The following is a 25,443-nucleotide window of genomic DNA, read 5'->3' as shown; positions in this document are numbered from 1 at the left end:
AAACTTAATATTAGTTACCAAATTATTATTATTATTATTATTATTAAATGCTAAGCTACAACCCTAGTTGGAAAAGCAGGATGCTATAAGCCCAGGGGCCCCAACAGTGAGGAAAGGAAATAAAGAAAATTAAAATATTTTAAGTAAAGTAACAACATTAATATGAATATTTCCTATAAAAACTATAAAAAACTTTAACAAAACAAGAGGAAGAGAAACTAGATAGAAGTGTGCCTGAGTGTACCCTCAAGCAAGAGAACTCTAACCTAAGACAGTGGAAGACCATGGTACAGAGGCTATGGCACTACCCAAGACTAGAGAAAAATGGTTTGATTTTGGAGTGTTCTTCTCCTAGACGAGCTGCTTACCATAGCTGAAGAGTCTCTTCTACCCTTACCAAGAGGAAAGTAGCCACTAAACAATTACAGTACATTAGTTAACCCCCGGGGTGAAGAAGAATTGTTTAGCAATCTCAGTGTTGTCAGGTGTATGGGGACAGGAGAATCTGTAAAGAATAGGCCAGACTATTCGGTGTCAGTGTAGGCAAAGGGAAAGAACCGTAACCAGAGAGAAGGGTCCTATGTAGTACTGTCTGGCCAGTCCAAGGACCCCATAACTCTCTAGCGGTAGTATCTCAACGGGCGGTTGGTGCCCAGGCCAACCTACTACCTGATAAACATTTCCAGTGACCCCAGAGTGACACGAACACCCAGCCTTATGAATTACTAGCCATGGCCTACTAGTGTGGGGGGGGAGGTTGCCCTCTAGGAGGATTAATACTACTGGAGATGCCCTGGCTCAGAATTCTTTCCCAAACCCGTGAGGCCAGGGTTTGGCCAGATTCACCCATCAGACTGTCAAATCTCTATCCCAAGTTAATCCTCCGACAGCGTACTGGAACTTAGTCTGTTTTACTCAGACCTTTGTTTATTGCCGATAACTATTTTCTTGTGCTATTTTATTAGCGATGGTCCCTTCCTGTGATGCTTTACTGAAAAAAAAAATGTTAAACTTGTTGCTCAACTTATTGGTGAATCAGTTACAAACTCCTTATAATAATGAACTACAGTAAAGTTGGGCATTCAGACGTGGAAACCTCGGCTTCTTGGCGTTGCAAATGTTCAGGAAAAGCTTCAAATACACTTGGTACAGCTAGACTGTGCAAATAAACTTTCAGTGTTGTCCGATAAAAGTCCTCCTCTCTAAAGTGCTTAGAGCATAATCGCGAGTATATCGCTGGAGTAAAGTTTTCATGTCCCAAAGCACGAACCCATTCATTTCTCATGACCTCATCTTTTGAAAAACTGCAAGAGAAAGAAATCCAAGAAAATTTTCAGGTAAATTATAAATGCTTCCACCATAATTTTATCTCGTTTTCTTCAGATTAGTACGACGACAATAAAATAAGGAACATTATCTGCATATTTTGGACGGAATTACAAATCATTACTACTTACTGATGAAATGTAATAGATGGATTTGAAATCTTGTTGAATTTTTTCGTACAACCAAGAACAGCACAGGAAGGAGCCATCGCTAATGAAAGCACAATGATGGTTACCGTTGCTAAACAAAGGTCTGAATAGAACTGACTACAAATTCCAATACAGTGACAGAGATTAACCTGGGGGATCAAGAACTGACAGTCTGACTGGTAAAGCCTGACTTCTCTTGATCCGGGTCAGGGCATCTCCAGTTATTTTTCCTCCAAGGTTGCCCTAATACCCTCATCGCCAGTCAGTAATACTAGGGCAGGGGCCATGACCCCAGTCCCCCCACACCCCACCATTAACTGTAGTCTGAGTCTTTGGACGAACACAATGATCTTTGACAGGAGAACAATTTGCCACCATGTTCCCCATGGAGTTGCCAATTAGTATAGTTTATTATGGTAATTGTCTTTCTTTTTATCTGATAATAAGTAACAGTAATTAACTGTAGAACAACAGAAGACCTTTCCCATATGTATGGTCAATGTTAGTTCCAATAATTGTTTATATATATAAAAAAAATCTTAGAAACATCTGTGGCTACGTGATATCAATTTTCACCCTTGATGGCAGTAGGCAGGCTCCAAGTGCATAAGCAAGAGATAATGTTATTTGTAAATTAGCTCTCTAGCATTATACTGAAAGTTATGATTTCTTTTCTATAAAAAACACAGAAATTTAGCATCTAATTAAATGAAACATAAATAAAACACAAGATAGTCTGAAAAAATGAAATCCAATTTATATGCGTGTTTAACTAAATGGTTAGGCCTATTTCAATAATCAAAGAAATATATTTTCCAGCTTGTTATATAATAAATCGAGTTGTTTAATATCTAGATGGTTGTAGGCTAAACATGGTTTTCCATTAATTAGGTTTCATTATTATGAGCTTTGAAAATATGTTCTTGGTTTACCACAATCTATAAACTTGTTTAGTAGGAATACGTTGAAAACGTATTGTTGAATCTTACTTTTGATTATTAGGATACATAAAGAGATATACATTTCATAATCTGTTTTCCATCCATCCATATACCAAGGCACTTCCCCCAATTTTGGGGGGGTAGCCGACACCAACAATGAAACAAAACAAAAAGGGGACCTCTACTCTCTATGTTCCTTCAGCCTAATCAGGGACTCAACCGAGTTCAGCTGGTACTGCTAGGGTGCCACAGCCCAACCTCCCACATTTCCACCACAGATGAAGCTTCATAATGCTGACTCCCCTACTGCTGCTACCTCCGCGGTCATCTAAGGCACCGGAGGAAGCAGCAGGGCCTACTGGAACTGCGTCACAATCGCTCGCCATTCATTCCTATTTCTAGCACGCTCTCTTGCCTCTCTCACATCTATCCTCCTATCACCCAGAGCTTTCTTCACACCATCCATCCACCCAAACCTTGGCCTTCCTCTTGTACTTCTCCCATCAACTCTTGCATTCATCACCTTCTTTAGCAGACAACCATTTTCCATTCTCTCAATATGGCCAAACCACCTCAACACATTCATATCCACTCTAGCCGCTAACTCATTTCTTACACCCGTTCTCTCCCTCACCACTTCGTTCCTAACCCTATCTATTCGAGATACACCAGCCATACTCCTTAGACACTTCATCTCAAACACATTCAATTTCTGTCTCTCCATCACTTTCATTCCCCACAACTCCGATCCATACATCACAGTTGGTACAATCACTTTCTCATATAGAACTCTTTACATTCATGCCCAACCCTCTATTTTTTACTACTCCCTTAACTGCCCCCAACACTTTGCAACCTTCATTCACTCTCTGACGTACATCTGCTTCCACTCCACCATTTGCTGCAACAATAGACCCCAAGTACTTAAACGGATCCACCTCCTCAAGTAACTCTCCATTCAACATGACATTCAACCTTGCACCACCTTCCCTTCTCGTACATCTCATAACCTTGCTCTTACCCACATTAACTCTCAACTTCCTTCTCTCACACACCTTTCCAAAATTCTGTCACTAGTCGGTCAAGCTTCTCTTCTGTGTCTGCTACCAGTACAGTATCATCCGCAAACAACAACTGATTTACCTCCCATTCATGGTCGTTCTCGCCTACCAGTTTTAATCCTCATCCAAGCACTCGAGCATTCACCTCTCTCACCACTCCATCAACATACAAGTTAAACAACCACGGCGACATCACACATCCCTGTCTCAGCCCCACTCTCACCGGAAACCAATTACTCACTTCATTTCCTATTCTAACACATGCTTTACTACCTTTGTAGAAACTTTTCACTGCTTGCAACAACCTTCCACCAACTCCATATAACCTCATCACATTCCACATTGCTTCCCTATCAACTCTATCATATGCTTTCTCCAGATCCATAAACGCAACATACACCTCCTTACCTTTTGCTAAATATTTCTCGCATATCTGCCTAACTGTAAAAATCTGATTCATACAACCCCTACCTCTTCTAAAACCACCCTGTACTTCCAAGATTGCATTCTCTGTTTTATCCTTAATCCTATTAATCAATACTCTACCATACACTTTTCCAACTACACTCAACAAACTAATACCTCTTGAATTACAACACTCATGCACATCTCCCTTACCCTTATATAGTGGTACAATACATGCACAAACCCAATCTACTGGTACCATTGACAACACAAAACACATATTAAACAATCTCACCAACCATTCAAGTACAGTCACACCCCCTTCCTTCAACATCTCAGCTTTCACACCATCTATACCAGATGCTTTTCCTACTCTCGTTTCATCTAGTGCTCTCCTCACTTCCTCTATTGTAATCTCGCTCTCATTCTCATCTCCCATCACTGGCACCTCAACACCTGGAACAGCAATTATATCTGCCTCCCTATTATCCTCAACATTCAGCAAACTTTCAAAATATTCCGCCCACCTTTTCCTTGCCTCCTCTCCTTTTAACAACCTTCCATTTCCATCTTTCACTGTCTCTTCAATTCTTGCGCCAGCCTTCCTTATTCTCTTCACTTCTTTCCAAAACTTCTTCTTATTCTCTTCATATCTGTTTTGTAATATATATATATATATATATATATATATATATATATATATATATATATATATATATATATATATATATGTGTGATGTGTGTTTACCTACAATTTAGGTAAAGGTGTATAACTTGGATTTAGATTTTTTCTCACACCAACGGGAGTCTTGTATATATTTCATCTAATTACATCAGGCCAATGGTCATGCACTCGGTGGTTCCTGCTGTCACTGAATGGTGAATGCTCAGTATTACATATTGAGATCTGCATATGTTTCTACGGGGGGAATTGTTATCATTTTTTTTTTTTTTTCTCCAGTTATAGAACTAAAACTGACCATTCACTAGGGAAATGGTTCTACAGTTAATTACTGCTACTTATCAAATAAAGGGTAAGACAATAATTGGAACAAAATATACTAACTGGCCACCCCACGAGTTTCTAACGAACTACGTACGATGAATTTTGCAATTCATTGCATCATATTTGCTGCCAACTGTACCTAGATCTGTAGAATATGTATTGGATACTAATACTTCCCTATTGAAAGTATTTGAAATGACCAGGAACAGAATGAATAGGTATTTTTATTAAGGCTAAGACCTTATCCATAACATTGTCATGATGATTTACCTCGTAAATAAGTGAATCATTAATAAATTAATTAGGTATTAGGTATGCCAAAGCTCTATAGTTCATAGTTAATTGGTGTAGATAAGAGGAAAAGTGTTTATATAGTGATGTAGACTAAAACTTTTGTTTGCTAATCTTGTATCTTGCTTACTTACATGGCTCACTTCATATGAGTGTACTTAATATTCATGTGAGTTTGCATTATGTTAAATATGCTCTAATCATAATTTTAATGTGATGCATTGTTATTTTTACTCACTGTTATATTTATATGGTTACAGGCACAAGATCGTTGTCATCGTATTGGTCAGACACGCGATGTTCATATATATCGCTTGATATCGGAGAAGACTATTGAAGAGAACATCTTGAAGAAAGCAAATCAGAAACGCCTTTTAGGTGATTTGGCTATTGAAGGTGGTAACTTCACAACTGCACATTTCAAGAAGGTATGTAGTCTCGAAAATATTCTGAATCAAACATGTAGTATAAGATAACCCCCATTCTTAGGTGAGGATTATAGGATTTAGAGGTTGTCTTATACCTGGAAATATAAGGAACAGTATGTATTAGTGAAGTAATCAATCGCTGTCATCAAGTAAGTAGGTTATGATAGCAAATTAGTTAATAAAAGAGGTGTGAAAATGGTTAAGGAAAAATAGAAAATCACAGCATGCAAACAATTTCCACATCTACAAACTTGGTAATTGTTTCAAGATCTTTAATCAACTTGGCTGCACTGTCCCAAAATCCAAGTAAGATAATCATTAGTATTTGTTCCTTGCCATATATAAAACTTTCATCCTTTAAAGTAGGCCAATGTCTTCAGCAGAGCTTGAACTGCTGTTGAGTTTGTTAGCGACAGGTGGTGGAAGCTGAATAGTAGCCCCACCCACTTGTTGAAGACACTTAATTTTGTCTTTGGCTGCAATGAGTGTGGATGTACTGTTGCATCCTATAACCAAGGCTGTCCAATGTTTTTATACCTTTAGTTTGAATTGTGAAATTGGCTTCATATTTAATAATGGTGTGTAGTTCTTTTATTGTATAATGAACTCCTCTTTGGTTTTATTAAACCAGCAATAGTTCCTATCACTAATTAGGGGTATAATTGTTACAACTATCTCCTTTGTTTCCAAGTATAGATTGTAGTCTTTAGAATTGCTATAGAGACTTAGCACTTTGCTCTCTTCAAGTTTGCCACTTCGCTGAAGCATCTGGGTATACGTCCCGGGCTTAGTATGAGGAGTATATATCGGGGAGAACTTGGATCTGCATCAGGGGTATTTTTTCATGATTGTGCAGTGCGAGGTGATTACTGCACTCCAACATGTGTTGGAAACTCTGACTAGTGACCTTAGGAATGCCAAGTCTTTCGGATTTGCATAACGCTACTTCTCCTAGTGCCAGTTCCCAGGTGGCAACACCTATGATCCAGCAGGAATTCTAGTGTCAGCAATCAGTGACCCCAGTGTTGATCCCTGTACACAGTGCTCCTTAAGTGTGTCACCCCTGACCTTTGGCTATGGCCCTTGGCTCCCTTCTTCTCTGTAAATTGTTGGTGCTGGTGGCCACATCTCATCTAACCACGTATGTGCAGGTAGCAATGAAGTGGAGAACTGGTTTCCAAGATTCCCTGATCCAGAGCGCAGTCTTCTTCAATGTCCTTGGCTCTTCAAATGGATTTGCTGCCAAACCCTTTAGTTTGGCCATGCTTGCAGGCTTGGGTGCAAGTAAGGCCTTTGGAATCTTTAATAGACCCCAACCATGACTGTTTGTCCTTCTACAGTCCATCTGGATGAGGGGAAGAGGGCGATGGAAGTTGTCATCGTTCTCCCTCCTACAGCTACGAGTAGGATGATGCTCTCTGGCCTTTTGGCAACCTAGCAGAGACACCAGCCCAAACCATGGGTAGTGAGCATCCTTTGTGACGAGTCCTTTCTATCTGTATCGGTACTGTTTTCTGGCACAAACTGATTAACTTCAATATTTTACTAAAGACTTGGGGAGAGAGAATGGTTTCTGCCTGTTATGAAATAATTTCTGAAATGATGATGCATTATCTTTTTAAAAAGTGCCTACTCTTCTGGTTGCTTCCTTGTGTGGATATTTTCTTTACAAATTTGTGTGATAGCCTATTTTCCATTTCCTCTTATCACTGAACTAGGGACAGGATCCCATCCCTCCTCCTCCTCTGAAGCCCTGTGGTTTTATTTTTTTCTGCTGTTGTGTATGGGTAAACATGGAAAAAACACTAAAATGAATTGAATTAATAAAAAAATTAATGCCTCTTTTTGTTCGGGGGTTACCTTTGTCATGGTTGCATCTGTTGTTCAATATCTTGGGCAAAAAATGTGGGAAAATATTGTAGGATCACCAAATTGTACAATTTTGGGGTGTAAAATCTCCAAAAGGCCACCGAGATTTATTTATTTATTATTGAGGCCTTTACCTAAAGGTACTTAGTGATGGAAATGCTGTTGAATGCACACTTTTATCCCCTGTATGAGCAATCCATCATCTTTATGCCTGAATTAAGAACTCTAATTCCATTTACCTATTTAACTAAAAATTGAAAAGACTAATTGTTCCAGCTAATCTACCTAATAAAGATGAACATTAGCGTTGCATATTAATCGAAGATTTTATATCTTAGATTTGCGTTATGATTGAACAATTCAGATAGCAATTTTGTTGATAAAGTATTGTTAGTGTTTTAGCTAATTTTAATTTTTGTTTCAGTCAACCATCCAAGATCTGTTTGATGTAAATGATGCTGAGAATGATGCTGCCAAGAGAATGTCTGAAGTGTTGGAAAAAAAACCATCTATAGAGGAGGTACGTAATGGTGCATTTATTTTGTAGTCAAGGATCTGGCTTGTAAATAATACTATTTTATAAAAAGCATTTTTATAGCTCTTCTTAACTTTTCAATATCCTCTCCCTTTTCTTGCTAGGGTAAAGAAGTACAACCACCTGAAGGAGAAAGAGTTGTCGGTGCATTTGAAAGTGCTTTGGCAGCTGCTGAGGACGAGACTGATGTTCAAGCTGCTAAAATAGCGAAGGCAGAAGCAGCTGCCGAATTAGCAGAGTTTGATGAAACTCTTCCTTTGAATGAAGAAGATCGTGAAGGAGGACAAGAATTGAGTAAAGCAGAACAGGAAGTGGCTATGTTAATGAAACAGGTATGTTTTCATTCTTTATTCTGATTACCAGTATTATAACTTTTGCTAAATTAACTCTTGCTTTGTAGCAGTTTGAAATTCAGCATCTTCTATAACACATTTTCCCTCCCATACTGTATAATCTTGATATCCAAACAATATTTGATCCTACACAAATACAAAACGTCCTTTTATATGAAAATTGATGTAAGCACAGCTTGAACTTGGGAGTTAAAAACTTCTGGTACACTGAACATTCACTTTGATTCTTGCCATCAAATAATAGACATGCCTTGAGTGTGTGTAAATTTGGCTTTTAGGTTTTTCTTTCTTTAACTCTAGGCCGCTTGTTCCCATTGACTTGATCCCTCGAAAAGGAAATAAACCCCAGTACCTTATGACATGTCCTTGTGTCTGAACTCAAGCAGCCGTCTAATATTTCACCCGTGAGTGGGAGGTCCTTGATTATCCAACCCCGAACAAGTTCGGGAGACAATGGGATCAGGAGCGACAAGTTCTCCTTCCCTAAAGTGAAATTGCATCTTTCTATGTTTAATGCGCTCGCAATCAATATGTTTAAATGCATCCATTGAGTTTTCACTCTGAATCATTGTTTATTATTATTATTATTGCTTGCTAAGCTACAACCCTAGTTGGAAAAGCAAGATACTATAAGCCGAGGGGCTCCAACAGGGAAAATAGCCCAGTGTGGAAAGTAAACAAGGAAAAATGAAATATTTAAGAACAGCAACAACATTAAAATAAATATTTCATAAACTAAAAACTTTAACAAAACAAGAGGAAGAGAAATAAGATAGAATAGTATGCCTGAGTGTACCCTCAAGCAAGAGAACTCTAATCCAAGACAGTGGAAGACCATGGTACAGAGGATATGGCACTACTCATCTCAGTGTTGTCAGGTTTATAAGGACAGAAGAAAATATGTAAAGAATAGGCCAGACTATTCGGTGTGTGTAGTCAAAGGGAAAATGAACCGTAACCAGAGATGAGGCTCCAATGTAGTACTGTCTGGCCAGTCAAAAGACTCCATAACTCTCTAGCTGTAGTATCTCAACGGGTGGCTGGTGCCCTGGCCAACCTACTACCTAATGAGCGTGTTACTTTCCTATCTAGATTGGAAGCCCTCCCTGCATACCAGACCTTATCTGTTCTGAGCACAATCTTTATATGTGAACACAACAGTCAGCTCTCACACTAGTGCACTTGATATTAGCAAGCCTGTGGTGCACACAACAGTGTGCTTAACAAGTGACAGTACTTCACCCATTCCCACGGATTTGGGGTCTCTCCCCAGAGGAAAATATTTCTTTATGTCCTGAACACATGTTCACGATTACACTCGCACATTTGATTATTGCAAAGCTAGCAGTGATATCAGGCGGGCTCATTTGAAGAAACAGGCCACTGCCCTTCTTTATCCCTATTGGGTAATAAGTCATTTAAGACTGATCAATAGGAGTTTCATGTGAGATATTGTTGGCCAATCCTTCATTGAAGACAAAGAAATGAATGGTGAGATTGCTCGCTACTTTTCTTTCACGGCAGCTGTTTGCAATTGCGAGCATCTAAGGGAACGTCACCACTTGTGCTTGAGATCGCAGTTCTGTTTGTGATCACCCGCTCCTACGGGAGCATTATCTCACCAGCGCGGTACTAGGCATGCAACTAGGTGTTCATGCTCTCATAAGAGGGCACCATTACATGTGTGCGATCACTCGCTGCAATCTTAACTACTCTGCTTGTGATTGATCACACCATTTTGCTTGCTTGTTATTGACAGTGCACTCTCACACCTGCTCACAATTGATCGCACACCCCCTCACCCGTTTACAATCAATCGCACACCTCCTCACCCGTTTACAATCGATCGCGCACCCTCCCACCTATTTACAATTGATCGCGTACCTTCTCACCTGCTTACAATCGATCGCGCACCTTCTCGCCTGCTTACGATCGATTGCTACCTCTTATCACCTGCTTACAATCAATTGCACCCCCTCTCATCTACTCGCATTCGATTGTGCACCCTTTCCCCTGATTGTGATCAATCCCACACCCTCATACCTGCTCACGAGAAATTCAGCACGCTCTCACCTGCTTACAATCAATTCTGCACCCTCTCACCTGCTCACAATCGATCGCACACCCTCTCCCCTCCCTCTCTTACATCTATTTTGTAATTTCATCTCCAAGCTTATTTTCTCATATCACCTCAGCTGTAAAAGGGAAACTCAGTCCCATATTATAGATGTGCCTGCTTAAAAAGCTGTGAGATATTGTAGGTTGGGTAAATCCTTTCCCTCTGAACTTTAATTTCTAAGCTTAAGCATATATTTCTTGAAATTTAGATGCTGTATATTATCGTGTTAAGGGCAGTTCCCAAAATTTCCTTTAGAAAAAGTGTTTTTATAATATAGTGTACAGTAGTCCAAGTAATGGGCGAACAACAAATTCTTGGCTAGCTTAATGTTACTACATTTATTATAAACATTTTGCCACACATATAATCGTTATTTATAATATCTTTACTAAGAGCTCTTAGTATAATTACTTATCACTTGCTTGGTATAATGGGTTGTTTCTCCATTAGGATCGGCGATGAAATGTAAACAAAACAACGCTTTCTTGTTTTAGGCAGCATTTATTAGGAAATGCATGATAGAAAATTGCTCTTTCTTTCATTTTGAATATCTAAGGGTAAAGTAAAGCAATATTAATAACATTTATTATTACATAGCCAATACTTGGTAAGATATCTTGTTGCTGCAAAAGCTAACCTAAACACAGATGTAAATACTTTAGTTTGACCATTATGATTGGCAATGGAACATTAAAAAAACAGGGGTTTGGTTTTAGGTGATGTTTCACTAAAGCATGATATAAGATTGTCTTTAATTTATTTTGCATTTCTAAGTATACGGAAAAAGCATCTCAAACAATTTACACGGAATAATGGACGATGCACTATTCGAGGATGACAGTACTAGTATTATTATTATTATTATTATTATTTGCTAGGCTGCAACCCTAGTTGGAAAAGCAGCATGCTATAAGCCCAGGGGCTCCAACAGGGAAAACAGCCCAGTAAGGAAAGGAAACAAGGAAAAAAATAATTGTTTTAAGAACAGCAACACTATTAAAATAAATATTTCCTATATAAACTATAGAAACGTTAACAAAACAAGAGGAGGAGAAACGAGAGAACAGTATGCTCTAGTGTATCCTCAAGCAGGAGAACTCTAACCCAAGGCAGTGGAGGACCATGGTACAGAGGTTATGGCACTACCCAAGACTAGAGAACAATGGTTTGATTTCGGAGTGTCCTTCTCCTAGAAGAGCTGCTTACCATAGCTAAAGAGTCCCTTCTACCCTTACCAAGAGGATAGTAGCCAATGACCGATTGCAGTGCAGTAGTTAACCCCTTGAGAGAAGAAAAATTTTTTGGTAATCTCAGTGTTGTCAGGTGTATGAGGACAGAGGAGAATATGTAAAGAATAAGCCAGACTATTCGGTGTATGTGTAGGCAAAGGGAAAATTAACCGTAACCAGAGAGAAGGATCCAATGTAGTACTGTCTGGCCAGTCAAGAGACCCCATAACTCTAGCGGTAGTATCTCAACTGGTGGCTGGTGCCCTGGCCAACCTAGTAGTGCAAACAAAAGCAACAATGATCCCCATGATGATGCTGTCTTGGTGAATTTTTTTTTGAGTCACGTGATTTTGATGGCATTTGATTTCATGTTTATTAACAAATCTTTTTCCTGTTTAATCTTGTTTGCATCATTGTCTTCTTGTATACCACAGTATAGGTACCAGTAACCTGCACATTTTGAACTTTTGAACACTGACCATCTACCGCCATCTCTTGGCAAATAGAGTAGTTGTCCGTAACAAGTGTTTTTGGTAGTAGAAGTAATGTAATAAAGATAAGATTAATTCTTATATTTTTGCTTTACTCAACTAGACAACTACAGTATATGATTATTTTGAGCATATAAGCTGTTGAGTCAATCCTTCCTAACTACTAAGTAAATAGGAAAATTAATCACAAATATGGAAAATTCTAGGTTTCGGACAACTATGCTAGCCTACCGACAACACACACAGCCTGAGTACTATAAATAGATATTTCCCGTAAATATTCTTATTTTACTTATTACCGAACCCATTGCTTTGTTTACGTTTCTCCACCAATCATAACAAACAAATGAACGTATTTACACATCCTGTGTTTAGGTTAGCTTTTGCAGATAACAGATATCTAACCAAGTATTGGTTATGTAATAATGATGCTATTATTACTGTTGTTTTACTTATTTTATCCTTAAAAATATAAAGTGAACGAAATAGCGATTTTATGTCGCGTTTTTCATGAAATCGCCACCTAAATCAGAAAACGTTTTATATACATTTTATCGCCGATCATAACGAACGAACAAACGCACATACGTATGCAAGGGAGGTTACTAATGGTACTAAGAGCTTTTAGTAAAGTTTTTATAAATAAAGATTGTAATATGTGGTAGAAGATATATAATAAAAGTGCTGTAGTATTAGGCTGGCCAAGAAATTATCGTTCGCCTTTTACATGGACAATATGATAAAACACCTTTTCTAAAGGAAGTTTTGGGATTCGCCCTTTACGTGGGGGTCATCTTTTATGCGAGAATATACAACGTACGGTATGTATGTGTATATGTATATATATATATATATATATATATATATATATATATATATATATATATATATATATATATATATATATATATATATATATACAGTGGAACCTCTACACACGAACGTATCTACATCCGAATTTTCCAACATCCGAAGTAAAATTCGAGCAAATTTTTGACTACACCCGAATTTTATTTCGACACACGAAGTAAACATTACGCCATTGAGCGTCGAGGGCTCAGTTCTCTATTCTTGTGTGTATCGTGTGGTTGTCCTCTGTTTGGTCTGTTATTAACAGTGCTTATTTTCTTCCTTTTCTCACATTTCCTTTTTGATTTTACCTATAATCATAGTGCCTAAGAAGCTAAGTTTCAATACAGGAAGAAGGTAATTCTTTCATTAGAATTGAAGCAAGAAATTATAGAAAAACATGAGAGCAGTGTGCATGTGAGTGATACTGTATTGCTAAACAATATGGCCGGAATAGGCCTATGATCTCGAGGATCATCAAGCTGAAGGCAGCCATTAAAGCAAATAACCATCGAAGGGGATCACCATTATTACAAGACATCGTAGCAATACTCTGGAAGAGATAGAACGCCTTTTGTTGATAGGGATAAAGGACAAAGAGATTGTTGGCAACGATCATGTGTGAGAAGGGCCAGCGTGATGAACAGAAAGAAAGAAAAAAGTGAAGCAAAGAAAACCATGATAGCATTAACAAGCTCTTTTAAATAAGACCTCTCTCTTTTTCTGTTTCTCTCTAAACATAGCATTAACATGTTCTTTAAATAAAATCTCTCTCTCTCTCTCTCTCTCTCTCTCTCTCTCTCTCTCTCTCTCTCTCTCTCTCTCTCTCTCTCTCTTCTTCTTCTTCGCTGTTATAGTGTTAGATACGTCTATTATTTTTTTTCAGAGAGAGAGAGAGAGAGAGAGATTAAACAAAAATGTGTTTAGAGTACATATGATTTTTAACAGCGTCAACGAGTTGAAAAACAATTAAATGTAACTAAGAAAGTAATAACAGCTAATCTGAATTTCTTTATTAACTAAAACAAATATTGAAACAAACACACACACAGGTGCAAAAATTGCTACGCAGTAAGAGAGACGGTCGGGGAGGAGGTAGAGATGGTGACTGTGATAACATACTCGTCACTGAAAGTGATGAAAATAAAAAATCAAAAGAAAAAAAATATTAAAAAATATGAAATATAAAAATAAAAAAAATAAATAAGCTAAGTTAGATTAAAATTTCCGTAGTGTAAGTTACGGTATGTTATCGCAGTCACCATCTCTACCTCCTCGCCGATCGTGTCTCCTCGTGTGTGTGTGTGTGTGTTTCCGCATACGCACACGAGTGTGTTTGTATCAATATTTGTTTTAGTTAATAAAGGAATTCAGATTCGCTGATATTGTTATTTTTTAGTTACATTTAACTGTCTTTCAACTCGTTAACGCTGTTAAAAATCATATGTACACACATTTTTGTTTAATCTCTCATTTTTGTTTAATTTCTCTCTCTCTCTCTCTCAGAAAAAATTAATAGACGTCTCTAACACTAACAGTGAAGAAGAACGAGAGAGAGAGAGAGAGAGAGAGAGAGAGAGAGTATTTATTTAAAGAACATGTTAACACCATGTTTACCTTCTCGCCGATCGTCCGTCTTCTCCTGGCGTAGCAAATCCTACACCTGTGTTGGCCTGTCTCTAAGGTAAAGTGGCAATAAAACACATTTTTTATTTACTATTTCTTTATAATTATCTTTTTTAAATGCTGCTTTCATATTATGCAGTTATGTTATTGTTATGTGTAATTATGTGTAGCCATTTATTAAGGATTTATTATGGGTTTTTAGGCTGAGGAACGAATTAAATAAATTACCATGTATTCTTATGGGAAAATTCGTTTCTACATCCGAACATTTTCTACATCCGAAGTTGGTTGTGGAACGAATTAAATTCTTATGTAGAGGTACCACTGTATATATATATGTATATATATATATATATATATATATATATATATATATATATATATATATATATATATATATACATATATATATATATACATATATATATATATACATATATATATATATACATATATATATATACATATATATATATATATATATATATATATATATATATATATATATATATATATATATATATATATATTGTTCCAACACAGAGACTTAACTCTAACTACTTTCTTAGGAGGTACCTGGAATCTCCTCTCAACCGACCAGAGTTTTGTGTAGTTTACCCGACTTCCGTTTTCTGTGAGGACTACCCCAGGCGGAAGGATACGTGCCCTGAGGCTAGTCCCGAGCCAGGTCGCGCGTTAGCTTGGGTCTCGGCCCCCAGTAAGTTCTCTGGTCGTGTCGTGACATCATCTCGACGCTCTCCTTGTCTCAGTGCGACCCTTTGTCCCCCCGACTCGTGTCTCCCACGTGGTCCCTGCGTGGCCAGCTATTCTTTCCCTTGTAGTCTCGCGTGTCCGCTTGTTTTCCCTTGTGCCTTCCCTTGTGTTTGTAAAGTGTTCTCTTGCCCTTATTATCCTTTCCCGCTGCATTCCTGTGTCTTGCGGTTTTGTGCTAGTGCAGTATGGAGCATCATCGCCGTTGTCCTGAGTCTAAGGCTGGAAAATCGTGTGGTGCGTTCTTATCTGAGGCTGAGGTGGGCCCGCACTCCCTTTGCTCTTCATGCAGGGGTAGAGTTTGCTCTCCTTCGGACACGTGTCCAGAGTGTGTATCTTGGACTGAAGTGCAGTGGGTGAAGTTTGGGACTAAGAAGAAGAAATCGTCTAAACATTCGACCTGGAAGTCCAGCATTTCTTCGCCCGCGACGTCTACAGGAGAGAAGTCTGACAGGGTCCCTTCTTCACCCCCTACCCAGAGTAGGGGACGAGGTAAGTCCGTTGCGGGGAAGAAGCCGATGGTTCTTCCCCAGGAGTCGTGTCTTCGAGATTCTGGGGTTGCTGATCCTTTACAGGAAAGGGGGGGCCTGATAGTTTTATTAGTGAGGGTCCTTAGGACGATACCCTTGTGCATGGGGGGCACGTCTCTTCGGACGACCCCATGTGGAATAAGGGTGTCCCTGTATCTTCACCAGCATCGTGGATTTATGTTTCAGGCGGCTCCGCATCCGAAGGAGCCCCAGGAAAAGAAGATTCGCAGTTAGAAGATCCCCTCGGATTGGGGCCCCTGAGAACTCCCTGTAGGTCACCCTTGAGGGGGGAGGACAGCCTTGGGTCCTGGTTCCAGAACGTTGATCGTCTGATATCTCTCCCAGCCCCTCTATCGGCGGTTCCCGACATTTACCTTCAGCCTTCGACATCCGGTATCCAGAAAATGGCGAAAGCGGACGTTCCTGTCTCTCGGAGTTGCTACGAGGAGTCATCAGAGTTCTCGGAGGTAGGCTCATCGTTGTCGTCGGAGGAGGAGGCGTGGAGAAGGGACAGATCCAGAAGACGGCGCTCCCCCTCTAGGTCCCGCTCTAGGTCACGGCATGGGAAGAAGCGGTCAAGGTCCCCGAAGAAGAAACCCAGGAGGAGTACTTCGCCGGAGGAGCAATGGGTCCTCGTTCCCCGCAGTAAGCTCGCGGACTTTACTACTCTCCCGAGCGCTGCAGGTTGGCTTCCCAGAGACAGTCCTCCTAGAAGGGCCTCCACCAGCCATAGAATTGACCCTCACAAGGACCCAAGGAGCTCTTCCAACAGGCATAAGACCTCGAAATGGGCTTCCCTTCCCGCCCAGCGGAGGGAGTCGCCTTTTCGGACGGGCAGCCTCGTCGAGTTAGCTCAGCCGAGCGATATGGAGTGACGGCTTCCTCCGTCGGGCAAAACCATGGAAGCCTCTTCCCCCTTGAAGAAAAGCAAATGGAGGACGGATGTGCCCGAGCCCTCCGCAATGCCCGTCCTCAGACCACAGATTGGTGCGAAGGCCTCCGTCAGTACAGTTCCTCAACCTCGGACGGAGGGCGCGGACGGCGATACTGAAACCGCGCCAGCGGAAGACTCCGCTTAAAGGAGGGTCATTGGTTTGATTCGCCATCACCACAGGATCGAGGAACCACTGCCTGCGGACGAGGATGCCTGGCGGTCTAGCCTTAATAGACTAATGGAGGAGCCCGTCCAACAGAAGCCCTCCTTAGCCCTACCTGTAGCCAGAGATGTGAGACTTGGCCGTGCTCACATTGACAAAATTGTGGCACGAAACGCTGAAGGTTCCAAGGGTCAAGGGTCCTCCAAGTTACTCCAGGGGCTGAAGTCCCAGGGGGAAGTACTACTGGATGGAAGGACAGCCACAAGGTGCCAGCAAAGTGGAAGACTCCTTGGAAGTCTTAGGTCAGGGAACTTCGGAGGACAGGGCTTCCTCGGCTCCTATCTGTTTTTCTCCATCAGAGGCTACGATGATGGAGGAGATGTCCAAAGATCTCTTGGTTGGACTGGTGGGCCTCGACACTTGTAGGCATCCAGGCTTCCCCCGACGCTGCAGTGCCGTCCAACCAAGCACTGCTGAAGGAACTTATCAGCTCCAGAGGACGAGCCTTGAAGTTCCTGACCTTCCAGTCCCTAGCGTTATCCGCCAATTGGGTTCTGCGACGAAGGGACACGATCTTAAATAAATTATCCAGGCGCATACCGGACAGGGAGGCGAGGTCCTTGAGGAACCTTTCTGTGTGGGATGACGGACTCTTTCCCTTGAAACAGACGGAGGAAGTGGTGGAGAAACTGTCAAAACGGAAGGAAGTGAACACTCCCAGACCACATACCATGAGGAGGCCCACTTACAGAAGGCCTCCTCCGGATGGACCATCGACGTCTCAGGCCCCTCCTAGCCAGGTGAGAAGAGAGGCCCCGGCTTCCCTGTGGTCTCACCCTTCGCAGCCCTCCCGCAGGGGCGATCCCACAGCCCCAGCCTCCTATAGAACAGCCCACTCAGGTGCCAGGAGAGGTCGGTCAGATTGCTCCTCCAGAAGGAGGTAGGTTGAGAGGCCTGCCCAAGCCTCAGGTAGGGGGATGCCTCAAACAATTTTGGCAAGCATGGAAAAATCACGGAGTGGAACCCTGGACGGTAACAGTGTTAAAAGAGGGGTACAGGCTCCCGTTCCGGGCAGACCCTCCACCCCTTATCCCAGCAAGTCAGGCGGAGTGGTTAGCTCCCAAGGACCCCTTGAAGAGGGAGGCCTTACAAGAAGAGGTCTCTGTACGTGTTGATAACTTCCTTAACCTTAATTGGTGGGGCAAGGATACAACTTAGAAAAGTAGGTTCTCAATGTCTATTAGAGTAAATACATAAGATACGTGGGACACGAGGAAAGATAACTTATCAGCTAAGGGGACGAAGACGAACAGACTGCATCATGGCAACACAACAGATAAGTGTTGCCAATGCTGACTCAATGTTGCCATATCATATCAATGACATTACAGGATTTATCTAATGATATGCAACATCTGAAATAATGGTTGTAAGTACATAATACAGTTACTAATATGTACAATAATGGTAATCATGATAATGCAGTAAATGGTACATACAATAATAATAATCATGACAATACTGGTACATGTGAAATGTGTCTTTTCATGTACCTACACCTCCCTCCCCCTCACGCTCGTAGTGCATTCTCGAGCGGACTCTTTTTCTATGAGTCTTTGGGAACGGCGTGGATTCACAGGAGGAATGGTGACTAAGGACTCTCTTTCTAGGTCCTGGCAAGGGGCCACTGGGACAGGGAGAGAGGGGTCACTAATAGTGGGTGGCACTGGACGAAGAAAGCGGCGATTACGCCACCACACACGACCACTAGGGAGACGAATTTGATAGTCTCTTGACTTTCCATGGCCCATGATGATGCCAACTTTGTCCCAACGATGAGAGGTCGGGTCTTGAATCCGAACTTGCTGTCTGACGCTCAACTTGGGCAGGGAGTGGGCATGCTGGTCATACTGGGTTTTTACCTGCTCGTAGCGGGCGGCAGCACGGCGGTCACAGTCTTCAGTCTTGACCTGCCACTCCTTGGAGAATGCATTTGGATGGGCAGGAATACATGACCTGAGAGGACGGCCATACAGGAACTGGGCAGGGGAGCGTCCTGTAAAGTTAGGAGTATTCCTGAGTTCCAGCAATCCACGGTCAAAATCTTCATTATCGATGTTGCCAGACGGGGCTGTTTTCAGTATGAGGTGCTTAATTGACTTCACAGCAGCTTCGGCATGACCATTCGATTGTGGGTAGTGGGGTGAGGTTACCATGTGTCGAACTCCCCATCTCTTCATGAAATCCTCGAACTCTGCGCTGGTGAATTGTGGCCCTCCATCTGTCCTAAGGCGAAGAGGAACACCAACTTCACGGAAGTAGCGGCAGAAGATCCTGATGGTGTTAGATGCGGTAGTATCGCCTTTGCAGGGGGCGACAACAGGCCATCCTGATAAGCGATCGACGACGACTAAGAAAGACTTCCCTGCAACAACAAAGAAGTCAGCTGAAACTGACTCAAAGGGTCTTGTTGGATTGTCGTCATTCAGTAGAGGTTCCTGCTGCTGAGATGGCTGCAATGTCTGACATGCCTCACAAGCTCCGACTGTATTGGCGATGTCAGAATCGATACCGGGCCAGAAAACAGACTGCCTTGCTCTGCGCTTGGTTGCTTCCACACCCCTGTGGCTGTCATGCAAGTGGGACAAGGTGCGGCGACGAAGGGCGACAGGAACTACAACTCTTGCTCCATACAGGACGAGGTCACCATCGGCGTAGAGATCTGCACGTAGTTTCCAATATGGGAGTAAAGAATTGTGCAAGTCATATCTGTTGCGAGGGAATCCTGATGTGACACAATTGAGTAGACGCGTATACGAAGGATCTGTTCTCGCTGCGTCACGAAGATCCTGAAGTATTCGGTCGGCATCCTGAGCTGAAGACTCGTCTGAGAGAGTAACGGTGTTCATGGCTATAACAGTCCGAAGATGAGCAGCAGAAGAAGCACCTGAGATTTCGTCCTCCTGTGTGGGGTGGCTGACTGGGGCTCGAGACAATGCGTCTGGAACACAGAGCAACTTCCCAGCACGCCACACAGCTGTAAAGATGTAGGGCGAGATCTTCTCCTTGAGGCGCTGGAGACGAGAGTTCTCGATGGCATCCAGTGTATAACTGTTCAGAATAGGGATGAGGGGTCGGTGATCCGTCATCAAAGTAAAGTGCTGTAGGCCAGCTAAGTATAGCCTACACTTTGACATTGCCCAGACAACGGCTAGCATCTCGAGCTCAATGGTAGCATAACGTGTTTCTGCATCGGCGAGAAAACGAGAACCACACTGAACTAGACGCAGGTGTCCATTACCATGGTCCTGCAGGAGAGCATATCCAATGCCATTGAGGCGTGAAGCGTCCGTCTGAAGAACGACGGGTAGGTCTGGGTCAAAGAGAGCGAGAACTGGTGGACTGGTGAGGGCTAACTTGACGCGTTGAAAGGCCTCATCATGGTCAGAAGTCCAGACAAATGTTCTCTTGGGACTCATCAGGGGGCGTAGAGGTTGGGCTGCAACGGAGATGTCAGGCGTAAACTCTGCTAACTGGTTGACCAATCCCATGAACGATCTGAGGTCCGTCAGGTTAGCAGGGGTCGGAAAATCCTTGATCGCACTGACTTTCTGGTGGTCAGCTGAGATGCCATCTCCTGAGAGCGTGTATCCGCAGAAGTTCACAGATGGGGCAGCGACCACAAATTTGTCCTTGTTGAGTGTGATCCCGAACTTGCGGCACCTGGTGAGCACTTCATGGATACGTTGAAGGTGGGTAACGTAGTCTTCGTCGTAGAGAAGGAGGTCGTCTATCACCTTAACACAGTTTTGGACACCTTGAAGGGCCATATCACCTCGCAGGCAGAAGGCATCTCCAGTAGCTGCGAAGCCCATCGGTCCTCTGCAATGTATGAACCGACCATATGGCGTAATAAAGGTGGTTAAGTGACGATCCTCTTCAGCCAGTTCCATCTGCCAGTACCCGTAAAGAGCATCAGCTGTGGTGAAGAAACGAGACTTCCGGTCCACACTACGAATAGCCGTGTAGGGTGTGGGTGAAGGGTGGGCTGGACGAGAAACCTGGCTGTTCAGCTTTGTTAGATCGACGGTGATACGCACGCCTGTTCCATTCTTGGCGACGACGACAAGAGGGTGGCACCAAACTGAAGGGTCATCACCAGCTGGTTTGATTATCCCTTGGGCCACCATAGAATCAAGCTCTTCTTTGACTTGGTCCTTGAAAGCAAATGGAATCTGTCTTGGGGTGTGGATGGCGAAAGGCACTGCACCATCCTTTAGGTAGATTCTCATGGGAGGACCAGCCATAGGCTTGAGAGGAGCTGTCTTCAAATCTTCTTTCGAGACCAACACATCTTTAAATTCCCGAAGAAAGTATTCCTTGGCTGCTGAAGGGGATGTAGTTGCTGAGATGGGCAGCTCCTTGCATCTATTGACATGCTTGACTTCTAAAATGGGTTTGGGGAAGTCTGGAGATATTATGGACAGTTCTTGACAATGGCCATAGGATAAAAGTGGAACTTCCACATTTTCGTGAACCTGAATCCTGGCAAGACATGATCGCTTGCCTAAGGTAAGGGTCGCTTGCAATATACCAAGAGCAGGTGACATCGGAGATCCATCCGCTGTGAACGTCACATTCAGCGGAGGTGGTTGCAAGCAGCTCTTGGAGATACCCATGGTGTCTAGGTGTTGCTGTCCGATAACGGTGACGTCGGCACCTGTGTCAGGTAGCATCTTGATGCGAGAGTTAACATCGCCAGATGACAAGAGGACACAGATAGGTTTGGGCGTCTTGGAGATGGTGGAAGGTGATCCTAAGCGACGACAGCTGGTCCGTGAATCTTGTTGTTTGTTGGAGACTGCAGAGGCACCACTGTTGCTTGAAGATCTGTCTCGATGACCATTTTTCTTGTTATCCATGCAGCATTTATCGAAGTGTCCAATACGGTGACAATGACGGTACTGGACTTTGCTGGCAGGACACTTCAACGTCCTGGACCAATGGCCAACACGGTCACAGTTTTTGCAGGTACTGTTGGCAGCAGGGCATTTATCAGGTTCGTGCTGACGGGCACAAGACTGGCATAAAACGCCAGGCTTAGAGGACTTCGGCGAAGGTGGAGGCTTCCCGCTTGATTTCTTGCTTCTCCTGTAGGCTGAAACGGCACACAACTGGCTGGGTGGGCCACGTATGGCAGAAGTTGCAGTTTTAGCTGCCTCATATGATCGACAGGTTGTGACGAAATCTTGAAGAGGAGAGCTGGCGTCCAAGGCAATCAACTTCTGAACCAACTCTGCATCTCGAATACCCATCAAGATAATCATTTTCAGTTGGGTCTCTTCACATGCAGCGGCATTACCTGGGCACAAATCAACTTCTTCTGCGATGCGTCGAAGTCTCACGTAGAAATCAGCAAAAGATTCTCCTTCCATTTGCTTACAGCTAAGCAACTCTCTTCGGCGAAGGACTTCATTCCTTAGTTCCTTAATGTGCAACTGTAGAGCATCCAGGACTTCGTCTACAGACTTATCTGTAGAGGGAGAAATCTGCAGTGTGTGTTCTAAAACACGCTGTGTTTCAAGGGTTAAACACATCCTCATCTGGATCATTTGTTTTTCACGCGGGAGCTTAGAAAGATCCACCATAACAGCATAGTCATCCCACCGGCGTCTCCATTCCCTGAACATTTGGAATGTTGCATCTGCCTTCAGTGGAGGTGGCGTTTGGGCTGTTGCCTTCTGTGGAGGTGGAAGAGCGGGTTGCTTGGAGTTAGGATTCACCTCTGTGCCAGGCGTATGGTTGCCTGGATGAGAATGGATGATCGGGGCAAGAGTTTGAATGAGAGCTGTAAATCTTGCATTTTCTTCTTCTCTTCTAAGATCATCTTCTCTTAGGCGAATTGCTTCTTGTTCCCTTCTTCTTTCTTCTTCACGTTGTCTTTTTTGTCTTCTTGCTTCGTCTTCCCTTCTTCTTCTTTCATCCTCATACAAGCGAGATTCCTCTAAAAAACGAATTAAAGCGAGGAAATCAGTCCCGGTAGCTTGAGAGGCAGACGGGGGGTAGTAGTGGGGACTCAAGAGTGGTGGGGTGGGAGAGGCAGCGCTCTCCAACACTCCCCCAACACTGTGGGCGTGGGCGGCATCGACGCTGTGGGCACCCACATCGCTGAATGGTCCCTCTTCTGTGGGCTCTTCTAATTGTTCTTCAAGTATATCATTCGAGGCCATTATTACTTTCGATGTGCAGTGGGTAAAAATACAGTTCCAACAAAGTTATAAAAAACAACACGAACTGTTTTAAAACACTAATAATAAGAAAAGTTTAAGGCAAGCAAGTGTGTGCGCATGTGCATGAATACGTCCGCCAGCGACTCTGTGGGTTGAGGGGAGCAGCAACTCTGCCTCAGGCACAGGCAGTCACCCCGTGACGATGAATGAGTCTGGGTGTGGTCACGCATGCTCCGACTGAGTCCCAACAGTCTATTTGCTGGCTTCTTGAAATAGCACAGCAAAAACACTGGGACGTAAAAAAGAGAGCACTATAAAAGCACAATGCACAGCACAACACTTCACTGTTAACTTGCATCACTACACTGCACATGAAATATGAGTAAATCGAATTACAACGAATTCACATTTGAACTGAGAGTCCATTAATGGCGTCGGCTGGTTCCCGTTGTCCACGTCTTAAAAAAGTTCTCATAATACGACACTGTAAGTTCACTGCGCCATGTACGTGTTGATAACTTCCTTAACCTTAATTGGTGGGGCAAGGATACAACTTAGAAAAGTAGGTTCTCAATGTCTATTAGAGTAAATACATAAGATACGTGGGACACGAGGAAAGATAACTTATCATTAGAGTAAATACATAAGATACGTGGGACACGAGGAAAGATAACTTATCAGCTAAGGGGACGAAGACGAACAGACTGCATCATGGCAACACAACAGATAAGTGTTGCCAATGCTGACTCAATGTTGCCATATCATATCAATGACATTACAGGATTTATCTAATGATATGCAACATCTGAAATAATGGTTGTAAGTACATAATACAGTTACTAATATGTACAATAATGGTAATCATGATAATGCAGTAAATGGTACATACAATAATAATAATCATGACAATACTGGTACATGTGAAATGTGTCTTTTCATGTACCTACAGTCTCCACTATGTTAGCGAAAGGGGCAATGGAAACAGTGCTGCAGCTGGGTCCAGGTTTCTATAGCCGCCTCTTCCTAGTGGAGAAAGCGACGGGGTGTTGGAGACCAGACATAGATCTGTCAGCCCTCAACAAGTTTGTGTACAAGACTAGCTTCAAGATGGACACCCCGAAGTCGGTCCTGGAGTCCTTGAGGGAGGGAGACTTCATGATTTCCATAGACCTCAAGGACGCCTATTTCCAGATCCCCATTCACCCCTCCAGCAGAAAGTACCTTCGGGTGAGGTGGGATACCCAGATCTTGCAATTCAAGACTTTGCTTCGGCCTGTCGACAGCGCCCCAAATCTTCACGAGAATCTTCACAAACTGTCTCTGTATGGGCTCACGAACGGGGAATTCATCTGATTCGCTACCTGGACGACTGGTTACTCCTTTCTTCCTCAGTGGCAGTTTTGAAGGAACAAGGCGTGAAGCTAATGTAATTGTGCAAGGTTCTGGGTATCACCATCAACCTGGAGAAGTCTCACCTGTCTCCCTCCACCAGGATGACATACTTGGGGATGGTTCTAGACTCCCGACTAGTGAGTCTTTTCCCATCGGAAGAGAGGCTGAGCAACCTGGACCAGCTTCTCCGTCCCTTCCTATCGGGCCAGCCCAGGAAAGCGAAGGATTGGCAGAGAATGATAGGACATCTGGTGTCTTTGGAGAAGCTGGTTTCCCAAGGGAGGATGAAACTCAGGGCCATCCAATGGAATCTGAAGGGACTCTGGAACCAAGTAGAGTCTCCCTACAAAGTAATTCCTGTTCTTCCAGGGACAAAGCAATCCTTGGAGTGGTGGAGAGACCGAGCGAACACCCTCAAGGGGATGCCCTTCGCAGCAGAGCCCTCGGAGATGCTCCTCTTCACGGACGCCTCCAAAGAAGGTTGGGAGCTCACTTTCGCGGGGAGTCAGCAAGGGGTTCTTGGACGGAGGTGGAAAAGACACAGCATATCAACGTTCTGGAGATGAAGGCCGTTCAGAAAGCTTGCCTTCAATTCGTCGGTCTTCTAAGGGGAAACACAGTGGCGTTAATGTGCGACAACGCCACAGTAGTAGCCTACATAAGGAAGCAAGGCGGCCTAAAATTGAAGGAGTTGTGCGACCTCAGGCTGGAGATTCTGGATTGGGCCGAGTCGGAACAAGTCGTA

At 42.8% G+C, this 25,443-nt stretch overlaps 1 protein-coding gene across 6 annotated transcripts in view; it reads left to right on the top strand.

Annotated features, from left to right (window-relative positions):
- Nucleotides 1–25,443, top strand: part of LOC137624333 (helicase domino-like) — a 211,839-nt gene that overhangs the window by 112,618 nt on the left and 73,778 nt on the right. For all 6 annotated transcript variants that reach the window (XM_068355013.1, XM_068355011.1, XM_068355015.1 and 3 more), the window contains 3 exons: nucleotides 5,440–5,607; nucleotides 7,901–7,996; nucleotides 8,116–8,343. In XM_068355013.1, coding sequence (XP_068211114.1) covers nucleotides 5,440–5,607; nucleotides 7,901–7,996; nucleotides 8,116–8,343 — 492 coding nt within the window. The remainder of the gene's footprint in view (nucleotides 1–5,439; nucleotides 5,608–7,900; nucleotides 7,997–8,115; nucleotides 8,344–25,443) is intronic.

Source organism: Palaemon carinicauda, chromosome 31, assembly GCF_036898095.1.
Source record: "Palaemon carinicauda isolate YSFRI2023 chromosome 31, ASM3689809v2, whole genome shotgun sequence".
Taxonomy (NCBI): Eukaryota; Metazoa; Arthropoda; class Malacostraca; order Decapoda; family Palaemonidae; genus Palaemon; species Palaemon carinicauda.
The sequence above is the reverse complement of the archived record's forward strand: the minus strand, read 5'-3'. Positions and strand labels throughout refer to the sequence as shown.